Source organism: Plasmodium knowlesi, assembly GCF_000006355.2.
Source record: "Plasmodium knowlesi strain H genome assembly, chromosome: 14".
Taxonomy (NCBI): Eukaryota; Apicomplexa; class Aconoidasida; order Haemosporida; family Plasmodiidae; genus Plasmodium; species Plasmodium knowlesi.
This window is the reverse complement of record NC_011915.2, coordinates 2,785,715-2,800,590: the sequence shown is the minus strand read 5'-3', so window position 1 is coordinate 2,800,590 and position 14,876 is coordinate 2,785,715. Positions and strand designations below refer to the sequence as shown.

The 14,876-nt window shown below is 37.3% G+C and overlaps 6 protein-coding genes across 6 annotated transcripts; 3 read left to right on the top strand and 3 right to left on the bottom strand.

Moving 5' to 3' along the window:
* Positions 1-305: 305 nt before the first annotated feature.
* PKNH_1462900 (translation initiation factor SUI1, putative) lies at positions 306-1,409 on the bottom strand (the record flags this gene model as incomplete). The annotated part of the gene is made up of 3 exons (XM_002262472.1): positions 306-452; positions 703-803; positions 1,310-1,409. The coding sequence occupies 3 exons, from the start codon at positions 1,407-1,409 to the stop codon at positions 306-308; spliced, it is 348 nt and encodes a 115-aa protein (XP_002262508.1).
* Positions 1,410-5,172: 3,763 nt separating this feature from the next.
* Positions 5,173-6,860, top strand: PKNH_1462800 (yeast snf7-like protein; the record flags this gene model as incomplete). The annotated part of the gene is made up of 8 exons (XM_002262471.1): positions 5,173-5,238; positions 5,379-5,465; positions 5,637-5,863; positions 6,081-6,189; positions 6,328-6,385; positions 6,498-6,533; positions 6,639-6,697; positions 6,816-6,860. 8 exons carry the CDS (start codon positions 5,173-5,175, stop codon positions 6,858-6,860), a joined length of 687 nt encoding a protein of 228 aa, XP_002262507.1.
* Positions 6,861-7,465: 605 nt separating this feature from the next.
* Positions 7,466-8,884, bottom strand: PKNH_1462700 (conserved Plasmodium protein, unknown function; the record flags this gene model as incomplete). The annotated part of the gene is made up of 1 exon (XM_002262470.1): positions 7,466-8,884. The coding sequence occupies one exon, from the start codon at positions 8,882-8,884 to the stop codon at positions 7,466-7,468; it is 1,419 nt and encodes a 472-aa protein (XP_002262506.1).
* A 2,474-nt stretch (positions 8,885-11,358) lies between these two features.
* On the top strand, positions 11,359-11,862 carry PKNH_1462600 (conserved Plasmodium protein, unknown function; the record flags this gene model as incomplete). Its single annotated transcript, XM_002262469.1, has 2 exons — positions 11,359-11,526; positions 11,797-11,862. 2 exons carry the CDS (start codon positions 11,359-11,361, stop codon positions 11,860-11,862), a joined length of 234 nt encoding a protein of 77 aa, XP_002262505.1.
* Positions 11,863-12,606: 744 nt separating this feature from the next.
* PKNH_1462500 (dolichyl-diphosphooligosaccharide--protein glycosyltransferase subunit OST5, putative) lies at positions 12,607-12,858 on the bottom strand (the record flags this gene model as incomplete). The annotated part of the gene is made up of 1 exon (XM_002262468.1): positions 12,607-12,858. One exon carries the CDS (start codon positions 12,856-12,858, stop codon positions 12,607-12,609), a length of 252 nt encoding a protein of 83 aa, XP_002262504.1.
* Positions 12,859-14,041: 1,183 nt separating this feature from the next.
* Positions 14,042-14,842, top strand: PKNH_1462400 (uncharacterized protein; the record flags this gene model as incomplete). The annotated part of the gene is made up of 1 exon (XM_002262467.1): positions 14,042-14,842. One exon carries the CDS (start codon positions 14,042-14,044, stop codon positions 14,840-14,842), a length of 801 nt encoding a protein of 266 aa, XP_002262503.1.
* Between the last annotated feature and the right edge of the window lie 34 nt (positions 14,843-14,876).

Below are 14,876 nucleotides of genomic sequence, written 5' to 3'. Positions count from 1 at the left end.
CCTTATTTGGATCATTCAATCATCGACTCCATTTACTCCACAGAACTGTTTGTCTCTCGAGTGGTTTCTGTAGTGCTACGCGTGACAATGGTTTCTTACTATCCTTTTTATTATTTTTTTTTATTATATTATTTTTTTTTATTATATTATTTTTTTTTTTTTTTTTTCCAATTTTGCTATTTTTTTTTTTATTTTTCAATTTTGCTATTTTTTTTTTTTTTTTTTCTCACATATGTGTGTATATATTATACATATATTGGCTTCATAAAAATATGTATGAGAAAAAAAAGAACGGGTCGCAGAATTTAAGCTCCATGTATACGTATGTGATCTCCTGCGCAAATTCCTTCTCGTATTAAAAAGTCTTTAACGTTATTTCTCTTGTCTCCTTGCAGTTGAATAATTGAACCATGTTCACTATCCTCTATGATTGTTCCATTACAGTTAAATTCCTGCAAAGGGGGGGCGAGGGGCGAAAAGGAAGAACCAAAAGGGGAATAATGAATACACCTGCAGTGTGGTTATGCAGTGCTGTTATGCAGCGCGGTTATGCAGTGCGGTTAAGCAATGTGGCGATGTTCGGCGAATTCTCAATCAAGGGGATTGATCACTTCCGCTACCATCTCTCCCCCACACGCCTTTCTTCCTTCCCTTCATCCTTATTTCATTATTTTCTTTTTTCCCTTTTCACTGCGCACTTACTTTTTTTAAGGCTCGAACAATCTTTTTCAAATCATAAGTTTTTCCTAATCCTTGCACTGTCGTAACGCTCTTTCTACCATTTCTTTGTTGATTTCTGATATCTGCGTGGGGAGAAAGGAAGGTGATTGTTTCATATAAGGGCGTTGTATAGCAAAAATGCAAATGAAAGTTCAGTAGTGTATATATGTACATTCACAGAAATGGTGCACGTCGAATGTACGCTTCTTTCCACTGTACAGGAAAAAAAAACAAAAGTATAAAGGCAACGAAACGATCCAGAACAAAAAGAACCATATCAAATCGATGCACAACGAAACACCCGTAGCGGAACCGTTACGACGTGCATGCACATAACAGTAGAACAATTTGTTCACACATGAGGGTGATGGCTTTTGTGTGGAAATAGGGCACGCGATGGTGCACTTCTAAATACGGATATAGCACAATTCCATACAACCTCTTCACGTGCGGGGCAAAACATGCAAAAGGCATCAACACGCACATATATGAGCACGGGGGGGTGGACTAATCTCAACATGCGTACTATGCGCGTAACATGGCGCGTAACATGGTGCGCTGTGGTGTATAGCGGGCCTCTCAAACTTACGTATTAAATTGGTAGTACTAGGTTTACCATTCCCCTCATCAACAATGTTTTCATTTGTGAAGGGGTCATTAATACCAAGATTCTGTATAGCGAGGTTCATCAAGCTTTATATACGAATTTAACAAAAGGTGGGGGGTTTTGAATTGTAAAATTTTACGATATGAAAAAAACAAAACTCACGGAGTGCGGCTCTGCTTTATTTACTGGTAAGTATAAATCTAAAGTAATATTAAATAAAGGTACTTCTTTATAATTTAAAAAGAGAAAGCATACGCAAATAAAACAACGGGCATAAGAATATAGCTAGCGGTTTGATGGCGCAAAAATGGGATATATCTTTATGTAATACAATTGTGAAGCAAAAAAGCAAAAAAAAAAGAGGAAGGTTTTCTTCGTTTGTATTTGTAACGATGGTTTGGTGAATGATATACTTAAGTAAACATAACGCAAAATGAGTGGAATCTGGAAAAGTAAGGATTAACGCGATAATTATATTATATTTCAATGGTATTGATTTATTACTGGTATTTTATTCGATTATTTTTTTATATTTATTTTTTGTATGATTGTAAAAAAAAAGAGATGAATGGATGGATGATGACGATGATGAAATTATTTTACAATAGAGGTTTTTTTTTCGATTTAAAAAAAAAAAAAGTTATTTTTTCAAAATGAATAATTCGCGTATAGTTTTATCTATAAACTTTTCGTTAAACGTTTTGCGATTTAATTGAAGTGAATGAATAAAAAATGAAAATTTGCGTTATGGCATTTTTTTTTTTTTTTTTTTTATTGCAGTTTTTTAATGCAATTTTTTTATGCGAAGATGAACGATGACGAAATTGAACGAAATTTATTTTGAAACGAAAATTTTAACTTCGGGTTTTATATCATTTTGCGCTTGCCATTTATTTGCGCATTCGCAATTTGCTTTCATTTTTTTTTTTTTTTTTTTTTTTTTCTGACCGTTCATGTGAATAATGTAAAAAGTTATTTGCATGTCGATGGTCGACAAAAAAAAAAAAAAAAAAAAATTGCAATTTTGCGGCAAATGGCTTTCTTATAAATTGGCAAAAAAAGATTGGGTCATTTTTGTGCGTACTGCCGCGTTGATGATAGTGGCGCAATATATGCGCATAAAAAAAAAAATATATGCATATATATATAGAAAATTATTTATATATATATTTATATTATATTTGTATATATATATTTTCACATTTGCTTAAATATATATAATTTTGCACGCTTGCTGCACTTACGAACATAATTTTTGCGAGCATATATACGCCAGTTTTGTGCCTTTTCAAAAGCGGCAAGCGCTAAAAATAGTCAGCAGCAAAATGTGACATTAACACGGCTCGGGAGGTATCACTTTTTTAAAACGGATATTTCCCAGTTCAGCATTTTTTCACCGACACGCGGTTATGACCCCCCCCCTTTCTGCGAAAATTTGCACGCCTATTTTTTCATCATATATCTTGCGCTCAAAGTGCTAATGCGCGCCCGCGCATGTGTGATGTAACACGCGTGATATTGTAATATGTATAATACATAAGTATTTATACGTACATTATTCACGCACATATGACATTACCGCTAGGGCAGATACAAGATCACCGAACGTACGTACACGCTACGTGCCCCGGTGTTCCTGCCTCCTCGCCATGCACACGAACAAAATAACGGCGGAAAAAGTACCAAAATTTTCGTTCTTCTGTTCAACCCAGGGACACTTTCACAAAATTTATGGAGACATTTGGAAATTAAAAAAACAGTGCAAAACGGACTCACCGAATGTGGTAAAAAAAAAAAAAAAACTTTTCCCTATAAATATCCCTTTTAGCTGTTTCTGAAAGAAAAAAAATGCCCGGCTCGTACCATTTATGCTCTCAAATAAGGTAGCTTTTTCAAAATTAAAAAAACATATATATGAACAGGTCAGGTGAAAATATAACACATCAAGTGTATACATGTGTGTAGGAACATATATGATCAGTTTGTGTAACCCTTCGAAAAAAGCTCCAAAATGTATGCACTTCCTCTGTGTAGTTATAAATATGCATGTAAGCCATACACCCCTGGGGGGGCTCATTAGCCAAAATGTCGAATGAACTGCGGCTACATATACTTCACAAAGCTGCACAGATAAAATCATTTAAATGATGCTACTATATGTGTGCACATGGGAATTCCCTTTTTTGGAGGAAAATCGCGTGGTTAAGTTTTAATATATTAAATACCATCCCGCATGATCATGCATATGGGGTCGCCCGGAATGTCTGCATACGTGTTGGCTTAACGTGATGGAGAATTATCTTCCGTTGCTCCCCCCTCGTCAAGAAACACGACGTCATATTAACGTTCTGTTCAATCCGTACAATGTTAACAACCTTTATGTAAGAAACTATCCCCCTGTTTATCCTTCTTTTCTTTATTCTTCATTTTTGATAATGATCCACGAACATTCCGCTAAGTTACCATTCGACATTTAAAAAAACCTTGTTAGTGACGCTATATGCATTACGAAATTGGTATTACTTGGTGGTGGGTTACCCACAGGTTTTTGTTTCCCACGCCAGGTAAAAAGCAAGAAAAAAAAATAAAAAGAAAACCGCATAACATTTTAAGAAGCATATATTTCCCTTGATGCATATGCGTTCATCAATCCTATTTCGGCAATTACCGTTTTTATAAGGACCAAGGGGAATTGCAAAAAATCAAATACAACGGCGGGCATAATGGTAACAATTAAGGATGCGGTCCTTTTTTTGTTTTCCCCCTTTGTCCATTTGAAACGTGTTTGTATTTTTCTCTGCCACCTCTTTTGGGGGGGAAAAAAAAGACGCGCAAAAGCTCCTGAGATCGTTTATGAACTATCGTAACGGCATGGAAATCTTAAAGTATGTTTTTTTCCCCTGTCTTTGTCTTTTAATCGCGCAGTGTTGCGGCTGTTCTAACATCTTAAGCGGATGACAGTTTTTTCCTCCCCCCCTTTTAGTATGACACAGTATGGTGTTTGGGAAAGTTATTCTCGCTCTACGCTTGTACCGTACATCGGCGGCATGCGCACTGTCTGTATGTGGTGTGAAGCCGTCAGCGCGTCCACGCATGTCCACAACCCCCGCCCAGATATACGCATGTCACTATATAGGCCAGAAAATTTTGTCATGACCATAAATCCAGGTATAAACAAACAAAACAGTTGCAAAACAACATTCCATAGAAAAGTAAGAAAAAAAAAAAAAAATTCATACAAAATGGGATACACTTAATTCATTGTGTAAAAAAATGAAGAACATTATTGTGACAATTTGCGCAACTTGGTTCCCCCTCCGGGAGTAAAAAAAAAAAAAAAAATGTTTAAAAAAACTTACACCTTCCATTAAATTTTTTTTTTTTTTTTCCAAATTTTACACTTACGGGGAAATATAACGACTAATCACAATTTTGCAAATTTTTTTGTTGAGCACATTTAATTGTCATCCATGCACATCTTTTCATTGTTCCATTTTTCTTAAATGATGAACTGAACAGAATGTTAATATTATGGGAAGAAGAATTATACGACGAGACCCAGATCTGTAACGTTTGAAAATCAACTGAATTGTGATTTTTTTTTTTTTTTTTTTTTTTTTTTTTTTTTTTTGATGAGTGTTGACTCCTGCAGAATATCAACAAGTGTACTACATACGTACATATATATATATTTTTTTTTTTTTTTTTTTTTTCCTTATCTGTTTTTTTCTCCTTTTTTTTTTTTTTTTATTTCTCCCTTGTGCTTTCCTTTATTTTCCGCCGCCTTTACAACCCTTACCCAGAATTTCCGTAGCGCATAAGAGTACACATTTGCCCTTTTTAAGATGAGATTTTGGTTTGGTAAAAAGAAAAACAGTTCCGAATGCTTCGACAATAAAAAAAAGAACAATGTAAGACTTGCGTAGTTCTCTGTGGCACTCGCCTTTCCGTTTGTCCCATTTTGTTTGTCATGGATGTTATTTCATGTTTATTATTCGTCACTATATGACATTTTGATGCAATCCACCCTCTCCATGGTTTCCTTCTACAGGACGAAATATACAAAGCCATCTTGAAAAATAGAGAAGCAATAGATGCTCTCGAAAAGAAGCAGGTGCAGGTGGAAAAGAAAATTAAGGTAACCACAAAAAGGTGACCATCCAAATTTATATTCTCGTAGACACATGAGCTTCTACAGATGCGCATCCGGCGTAGTCAGCGCAGTGCACGTTTCTGTTGTGTGTTTCATTATCTAATTTTTTTTTTTTCCCCCCCATTTTTCCCCACAACGCCTTTCCATCCTCCTTAGCAACTTGAAATAGAAGCGAAACAGAAAGTGGAGCAAAACCAAATGAGCAATGCCAAAATATTATTAAAGAGGAAAAAATTGTACGAACAGGAAATAGAGAACATTTTAAATAATCGTCTAACCCTGGAAGACAACATGATCAATTTGGAGAATATGCATTTACACAAAATCGCAGTTAACGCTTTGTCTTATGCAGCCAACACGCATAAAAAACTGAACAATGAAATGTACGTGAGACTGCACACTCATCATCGGATGTTCGGACGGATGCTTGGGCGAAGGCACATCGTCGTGAGACCTGCCCCTGTCTAGACAAGCCAAAGCACCACGCATAAAAAGGAAAAAACACTACCCACAACATTATGCAGGAAGAAATTATATTTTCTTTTATTTCCCCCACCCCCACCCCCTCTCGCTTATCCCCTTTTTTTTTTTTTTATGCAGAAATACGCAGAAAGTGGAAAAGATTATCGATACGATTCAAGAAAATAAAGATATCCAGGAGGAGATAAACCAGGCCCTCTCCTTCAACCTGCTAAATAATGTGGACGAGGTAATTGGCCATTCGTGAATGTTGCATGGCTTGCAGAAAATTTTCAACCTGTTGATAAGTTCTCCATGTGGTTCAACATATTTTTTTTTGTGTCCCTCCTCCCCAACTTATGCATTTCAAAATTTTCCATTCCCGTAGGACGAAATTGACAAGGAGCTTGACCTACTGAAGGAACAAACCATGGAAGAAAAACTCAGTAATCTTCATTTGATTTATCCTCTGTTAATTTAATTAGTTTTTTTTTTTTTTTTTTTTGTTCAAATTTATCTGTTTTTTTTGTTTTTTTGTTTTTTTTTTTCCCCCACCAGCTGCTACAGTTAATAAAATACCGGACCTTCCCTTAGGTACACACACCGCAATTTCGCAATCCTTCAGCTTCATGTTTTTCTACACATTTGAACGTTCGGATTGCCATAAAAATATTTGGCCCCAATTTTTACTCCCCACAGATAACCACCTTGTGAATGTGAAGGCCAGAGAACAGCTAATCGATAAGACCACCGAGGAGGTAAGTGATCACCTAATCATCCGTGATACGTCAAAATGTGAACGCCTTCTGTGCGCGATATTTTTATTGGATATTCAAAAAATGGAAAATCCCCCTCTCCCCCCCCACTCTTGTGCAGTCGGATGACGAAGAATTGAAAGAGCTTATTGGAGAAATGACATGAGGGAGCAGTGAGTAAAAACGAAAATGTGAAGTGAGAAAATGGGACAGGGCATCCATCACCCAACGGACGAAGCGGAACAATTGGAGCAGAGCGCAGCTTACATTTCCCGCGTTTACGTTCCTGTACGTACGTATAGTTATTCTTATTTTCACAATTTTATTACCATTACGAGTGCAATTGCTATTTTTTTTTTTTTTTTTTTTTTTTTTTTGTTTTGTTTAATTTTTCCATTTCAAATAATATAATTTTTTTTTTTTTAATTATACGAAAAGAATAACACATTTATGGGCACCTTTTTTATTTTTATATTTTTTTTAACCTCTCCACGTCGTTATTATTTTCTCTCCTCCAGCTTTTTCGACACGAATTAACTCGAACAGTTCGAAGATACTAAGTTTTTCATTTGTTCCACAGTTTATTTTCTTTTTAAGTTTTTGCCTTATGTCGTTTTGCCGAATGAGTCTAACTCCGAAATGGGCCACACACAAGCAACAGTATATGTGCAACAACAACATGCACGTGCACACACTTGGAGAAAAAAAAAAAAAAAAAAAAAAAAAGGATTAACGAACCAATAAATTACGAACCAACGGAGAAATGGCACATCAGGCCGAGTGTCTCATGGAGGGGGGCGACTGCCCGAGGGTTTGCCAAATTGCCAGCTCCACCTCGCAAATTTCTCGCTCGATTTCCCGACGAAGATCCTTGCACTCATACTTTACATGGCGCATGAGGTCGATGACATAGTTCAATACACATCTTAGCATGACAATTTCGTTGGTCCGGAAATGGCGATACAGTCTTCTACTTTTACTAAAATCATCACATTTCAGTGCTTCCTTATATTTTCTCATCATCCTTTCGACTTTCTTCAAGTACATAATTATACCTTTTTCAATTTTTTTATTTATTTCACTACTGCCCGTCATTTCAATCTGGTGCATCACTCTTTGCAGTAGATTCAACATTTTTCTGTTGTCCTTAACTATCTGTTCATATTGTAAGAGCACCGTTGAGGCCTCCTGATAATCGCCGTGGGTTTTACTATCCTTCCTTGTAATTGAGTAGCAGTTCGGGATACTCGATTTTGGGATGCTCATTCCGTGTAGGGGGTCATTCTCTGAGAGGACCGCGCAAAAATTTACTTTTTTCCAATCCATATTTTCTCCTTTTTCCTTTTCCCCTGAATGATTCCTTTCGATGCTTTTCACAAACTGGTCGATGATTTTTGTGGACTCGTTCGAGCAGCTGCTGCTACTTCTTTGGTGACTGCTTCGATTCTGTCTGTGCATAGCCCGTTTTTGCACACCGAGCTTCATGCTCTTCCCTGGGGAAGAAAGTCCAGAGGCTATAACCCCACAGGTAGGAAATCCATCACCTGAATCCCTCCAACGTGGTCCTACTCTACCCTTATAATTATTTTGGTGAACCTCCCGATACAACTTCCTTCCCCCCAAGTGTGAATGCCCGTCTGATTGGAACATTCCAAAAGCGGGTACCCGTCGTCTATAGTTGTACTCATCAAAAATGGATGAATAATCCAACTCCTTACTTTTGATAAACATATGAAGGTAATTCTGATATCTGCTTTCGTGATACGCATCTGAATTCCATAAAAAATTATGACCCCCCAAATTTACTTCATTTTCGTAATCCCTGTAAAGGGATATTTTCTTTTTATAGTTCCTTCCCTTTTTAAAAATGCTACACCCTCTTTGGACTTCGCCTGCATATCCATTTATGGTACCTCCATATTGAGTGCTCAGTGATGACATATTCAAATGGGATGTAGATTTTCTGCATAGAACGCCAAGGTTATAATTCATGTGATGTCTTGGCTTATATCCCTTTCCTATGCCACTTATAAATTTATATATTTCTCTTTTTATGTTTTTTTTCTTCCTCTCGTATTTCTCCACTTGGTCCTTTATGTTAAATCTGTGTGGACCTTCTACATTTTTTAGGAAGGGGATATTATCTACGTAACAGTGGCGAACATTATGGTGCCAAGTTGCATCCTTCATTTTGTGTAATTTTTCCAGGATGGAGAGATGGCCGCAGAGGGCGTTGTGTTATTTTTTATTATTTTATTTATTTATTTGTGTGTGTGTGTTTGTGTGTTTTCCCCCTTTACACCCTTTATTTACACCCCTTGAAAGGTAAAAAAATATATTGTCACTGTTCTGCCTTCACAGTGTGCTAGCTACTCCGAGGTGCTTCAAACCGTTGACGCTTTCATGCGACGGGAACTCCCTATTACTGTAGTAAATTCGGGAATTTCTTTTACCTTCCCCTGCTAGCCGTGCTTGGTTGGGGTGCACCTATTACCCCTGGGGGTACTTCTACATGGTAAATGAAACCATATACGGGACTTCCATATGCTTATTGTTACTATTTTATTTATTATTTTTTTTTTTTTTTCGGTTAAAATCTCCCCCCCCCATGGAGAAGCAATGATCCGCCGAATTATTCCTTAGGAACAGAATTATCACAATTTTTACAGAACACTCCAAACGCAAGTGCTTAGGTTGATCGTGTGCCCTTCGTTCAGTTATGTGATCACAGTGCACTGGGGCCCGCTAGTTGTGTCGTTGTAGGCACTGTGGGGATGACCCCTAATTTGGTTACCCCCTTGGGAAAATCATTTTTTTTTTTTTTTTTTTTTTTTTTTTAAAATAGCCTTCATTTCATTAACCTATAAATGTGTGTAAAATGATGCGAAATGTACAAATCCATTTTTTTCCCTTACCCAGAAAAGGACGAACAAAATAGGGAGAAAAGTTTGCAGAAAAAATCTAATAGAGCGGTGGTGTCACGGGTGGAATGGACTAAATATATCTGTTTTCCTTTATATCACGTTTTCCAAAATAGAGCTCTGCATTCGTTTTTTCCACTGCACCTTTGCGTGTTTTTTTTTTTTTTTTTTTTTTTTCCACCCCATATGAACAAGTCGTCTCAACAGGAAAAATGCACCAATTCTCCCAATTCCACTTTTGCCAAATTTTGTTCTCCATAAATTGCCATCCCTCACACACTTCAGGTTGGTTTCTGTGCAACTGGGAAAAATGTTCCTAAGCGGTAAATAACTCTATTACCGATAAAGTTACCTTTTCTTTTACTGTTTTTTTTTTTTTTTCTATTTGGTTAGTTCCTCACTTGGAAGTGGCGTTCATTCCAGTTGCCAATTTTTACCGCATCCCAACTTTCGCAGCAACCCGTTTGTGAAGCACAACTTATACCAACACGAATGCCTCCCTTTCGGCGAACCTTGGAAGGGAGATTGACTTTCTATTTACGCGGTAGAATTTTTCCCCATTATGAATGAACTAGATCAAAAATGAGGAATAAAGAAGTATGTACTCGTGTGTGGTGGGGAGGGCAGTACAGGACAGGAGAATAGTAGAACGTGCCTTGCAACTGAGGAGACAAAAGTAAGCTTGACTTAAGAGTTGATAAAAAAAAAAAAAAATTTAATTACAAAATGGTAACCACCTGTTCGTACAATTTAAAGGAACTTTTTCCTGATTTGTGAAGCAATTGAGGGAAGCCCCTTTCTTGAAGAAAAGGAGTAAGCACAATTATGCTTGCCACATAAGGGCGCGTTCCAACCCATTATGTTACATATAGATCGACGAAAGAGGCACTCATAAATTGCGTTGTCTTCATTAGTTAAAAATAATTTCTTACACTTCTTTCCAAATGAAGTACCATAATACAGTTAAATGCATCCAAAAAGGGGATACGGCAAAATGTTCACGAACACACGTAGGATGAAAAATTGTGTTATAATAGTAGCTAGCCAAAGGGTTGCACAAATTGGGAAAAAAAAAAAAAAAAAAAAATGCACACTTTATGCGTATATGAGAAGGGAAATTATGAACGTTCAGGTTAAAATTTGGCCACTTAATCTGTCATGGGATTCACACAGGATTCATGTTGGCTTCTTTTTTTTTTTTTTTCTTTTTTTCTATTATGCATGTTTTGTCTGACATGGCAAGGATGAATTAGACATTTTAGCTTTTTTTTTTTTTTTTTTTTTTTTTTTGGGGAGGGGGGAATTTAAAATGGCTAGCTGTCCCCTTCGTTTGCGCTACTTTCTGTCTACACCAATATTGAGTTGCAGAAATGAAAAATATATAAATATATAAATAAAAAATAAAAAATAAATAATTATACTGTAACACACTTAGCCAAATCTTAACACCCACTTTACATATACTAACCTAAAGCATATACGCCTACATCCACTCTCCTATCCATACCTGATACAAAGATAGTTGGACAAACGAACCATTTCAGTTAATTCGACTTTTTCCATGTATTTTTTTGCATTTTGTTGTTACACCCATCTCTGACGCGAAGTACCCCCAATTGAGGTTGCACACACGACTGGTCTCTTCTTCCGCATCTTCCTACTCGACGTCGTCACACAGAAATATTAAAGAACGTCCCGTTTGACAAAAAAATTTTAAGCCTAATTCCTTACAAGTGAACAAAAATGGGACGTAGGAAATTTGAGGATTACCACATAACCAGGGACCACATGAATGAGTTGTTAAATTCGCCAAACATAATTTATGAAAATCCGGACTCTTGGGATAACTCTATCTTCAACGCGCAACCGTCCCGTACGGACAAGCTTCTGTATCGAATAGAATACATGCGGGTAATTGCAAGGAAGCATGTGTAAGAGTGTGGGTGCGAATTTGAAAGTTTTACACCTACACCTGCACACACACCTATACACACACACACACACACACTCCCCCCATGTGGGCGCATTTGTAGTTATAAAGTTCATCCGTTGTTATCAATTTTCTTTCCCAGTGGGTCTCATACTTTTTCCCACTTGCCGCGCTCTTTTCCTCACACCTCTTCCTTGCATGTCCATTTTGCACACGTTCTCTCACTTTGACAAACTTCGCCCATTCCACAGGACGGGACAGCCATATACTACAAGCGGACCTTCGGAGATTTCAGGAAGATTTTCTGCTGCTTCTAATATGAAAAGAATTTAGCAGCAGATCAGGCGCACAGGGCCCTGTGTTGCTTGTTTGCCTCCCAGTCAGCCATGTATCCTTTGAATTTTGCATTTTGATTTTTACGTTTTTAACTTTGCCTTTTCGTTGTTTTACACTTTCATCCTTACGTTTTTGCCTCTCCTATTTATTTATTTTATTTTATTTTATTTTTTTCGGGAACTGTCGCCGGCTGATCTAATTTCACGTGGTGATGTCGTTCCCTAAAATGGCAAGGTGCACATCTTTAAGTGTCATTTCTGCGCTATTTTCAAAATTTTTATTTTTTCCGGCCAATTTTTGTAAATTTTTTTTTCTCAACACATTTTTGCCATCCCCATATGCATGAAGAGTTATTCTCCTCTTTTTATGTTGCGAAAGATTTCCACCTAAATGGAAAAAACGCACTTCCTTCTCCCCCCACGAGGTTTAATATATATAATACTTGCATTCACATACATTGTGTGCAACTTTTTTTTGTCTTTTTATTTTTTTTCGTCTAACCTTAAAACCTCGTTTATCAAATATTAAATGTAGTTAAAAAAAAAAGCTACTTTGGAGAAAACACGTTTCAGCTTAATTAGGAATACAACATTATACATGGTTAAAAAAGAGAAGAGGAATCTGCGCTCAGTTTTTTTTTAAAAGCTCTTCTATCTGTTTTACTGTGTGGACCACGCCACGGAGGATGACAAATTTTTTTTTTTTTTTTCTTTTTTTTCTCGACCTTATAAGCACACATTAAAATAAAGCAAGAGAACATATAAAGCCATCCCCACACTGATTGATGTTATTAGGCATAGGAGAAGATCAAACTTCACACTTCTTTTATTCCTATGTTCACATATACGGTCGAATAAAAAAATGACACTCACAAATGCAAATATATGAAATAGGAACAGCAGGTAGGGAATGTATTTTCTTTTTAGGACCGATTGGTATGGTTCTAACTCGATGTTTACGTCGGTAGAAGTAACCATTTTACTTTTGGAGGTTATCAAATTAGTTAAGCAAGTTGGCTCGCCTTGTTTACGTAGTTCTTTCTCTCTTCCTCTTCCAACTTTGTGCTTCTTCTGATAACACGCGTTTTGATTTTTTGGTTCACTTCCCCGGTGTCTTCTTATTATTCTTCAGAAAGGATACGAGGTGAGTCCAATTGTCCCAAAAAGGAACCTTCTCCGTGGTGGATAAAAGTTCGATACAGGGCTTGTTGGAAGATTCGTCCAACCTGGAAAGCAGTTAGCTTGGAGGGGTGCACACATATCTTCACAATAGTACATAAATACATATGTACATTTTATGTATGAGCCAATTGGAGGGAGGATCTTATTGTGAAAACAATCAATCTTGTATGATCTCACTCTGACACTTCTATAGAATCACTTCTTCATATTACTACTCGTGAGTCCTTCCTTTACGCCGGTACGGGGATTGCTCATTTTGTTTGCGATGGTATTCGTCTGTGGGGGGGTTATAGGGTATGCTTTCCAACGTCGGTACGGGAAATGCTACACTGTGAATGTTGCTGTCCGGCGGAAAGGCGTGCTCGCTCTAAAATTCCTTAAATGTCAAAGGTGTACCGTGTGGCGTTAGTAGGAATACCCCCTAAGATAGCATCCCTGTAGCACACTTTGCTGCTTTTTTAAAATTTCACTTATCACTTATCACCTGTCATTTATCATTTATCATTTATCATTTTTTTTTTTTTTTTTTTTTTTTTTTCGCAATTTGCTCGTTCATTTATTTTGGCTACCCCAGTTTTGCCACTTGCGCCGGTTGAGCACGGTCCGACCGCGTGACAAAAAAAAAAGTGATGAACAGAAATCCCAGTTCGCGAAAAAGAGCGCTATCACCAGTGGGGCAAGCGAAGCGGAGGGGGGTATTCCCATATATAATTTTAAGTTCTCATAATTCAAACGTTTAGGGGGATTCCCATGTTACCCCCCTCACCATAGCAACCGAATGAGGAACAGAAACTCGGCAACCGTATATTTGCAAGAAATTACAAACACCTGTAAACGGAATGATACAAAAATTTTTGACTTCCCACCATTTAGGGAGATCCTCCTTGACGTCGCTCCCAATTTTATTACCATCCCATGTTTTGTATAAAATATCTTCACAGGATCACAGAAAACACCTTAACAAAGTTGAGGAAACACGATGAACAACAGAAGGAGGGGTAGCGGGGTCCCATACGAGGACCGGAACAAAGAACCTGGAGATAACTCCTCCTCCAGACATACCCACTCTGATACTAAGCACGACAGAAATGATGTCAAGGAGAAAAAAAGTCAAGCCAGCATTGATAATTTTGGGAGGAAAATATGGGACAAGGATTATTACAAAAAGAAAGCGGAAGAAAAAACGACAAATGAAGAAGACGATCTTATTCTAAAATTACTACCTGATTTGAAGAAAAAAAAAGTGCCTTCTCCACCACCTCCCTCTGAAAGGAAGCTATTAGAAGGAAGGAAAGAAATATTAACTCTTGAAAAAAATTTAGGCAAGGTACAAATAATAACAGAAAAAACGATAAAACAAGAACAAGGAGGTTACTACTGTAAGATATGCGACTGTGTGTTGAAAGATTCGCAAACATATCTAGACCACATCAATGGTAAAAATCACAACCGAATGCTTGGCTATAGTATGAAGGTGAAGAGAGTAGCACTTAGTGATGTTGTTAATAAACTGAATGTCTTGCGAGATGCCAAGAGGAAGAAGTCGCAAGAGGACGACGTTGCTGTGGATATCGATCCAGAAAAAAATGTAAAAAAGAGGGTACTTGATTTCCAACAAATGGAAGAAATGAAGGCGCAAAGGCGGAAGGAAAAGAAACTACTTAAAAAGTTGGAGAAGCAACGAAGGGATGAGCACGAAAACGACCAGAGGGAGGACGAGCAGGAGGATGACGAAAATGCTCAGTTAAGGAAGATGGGTCTTCCCACGTCCTTCGCCTGACATCACGCCATCCAGGTGATGTCATTGTTCGTTT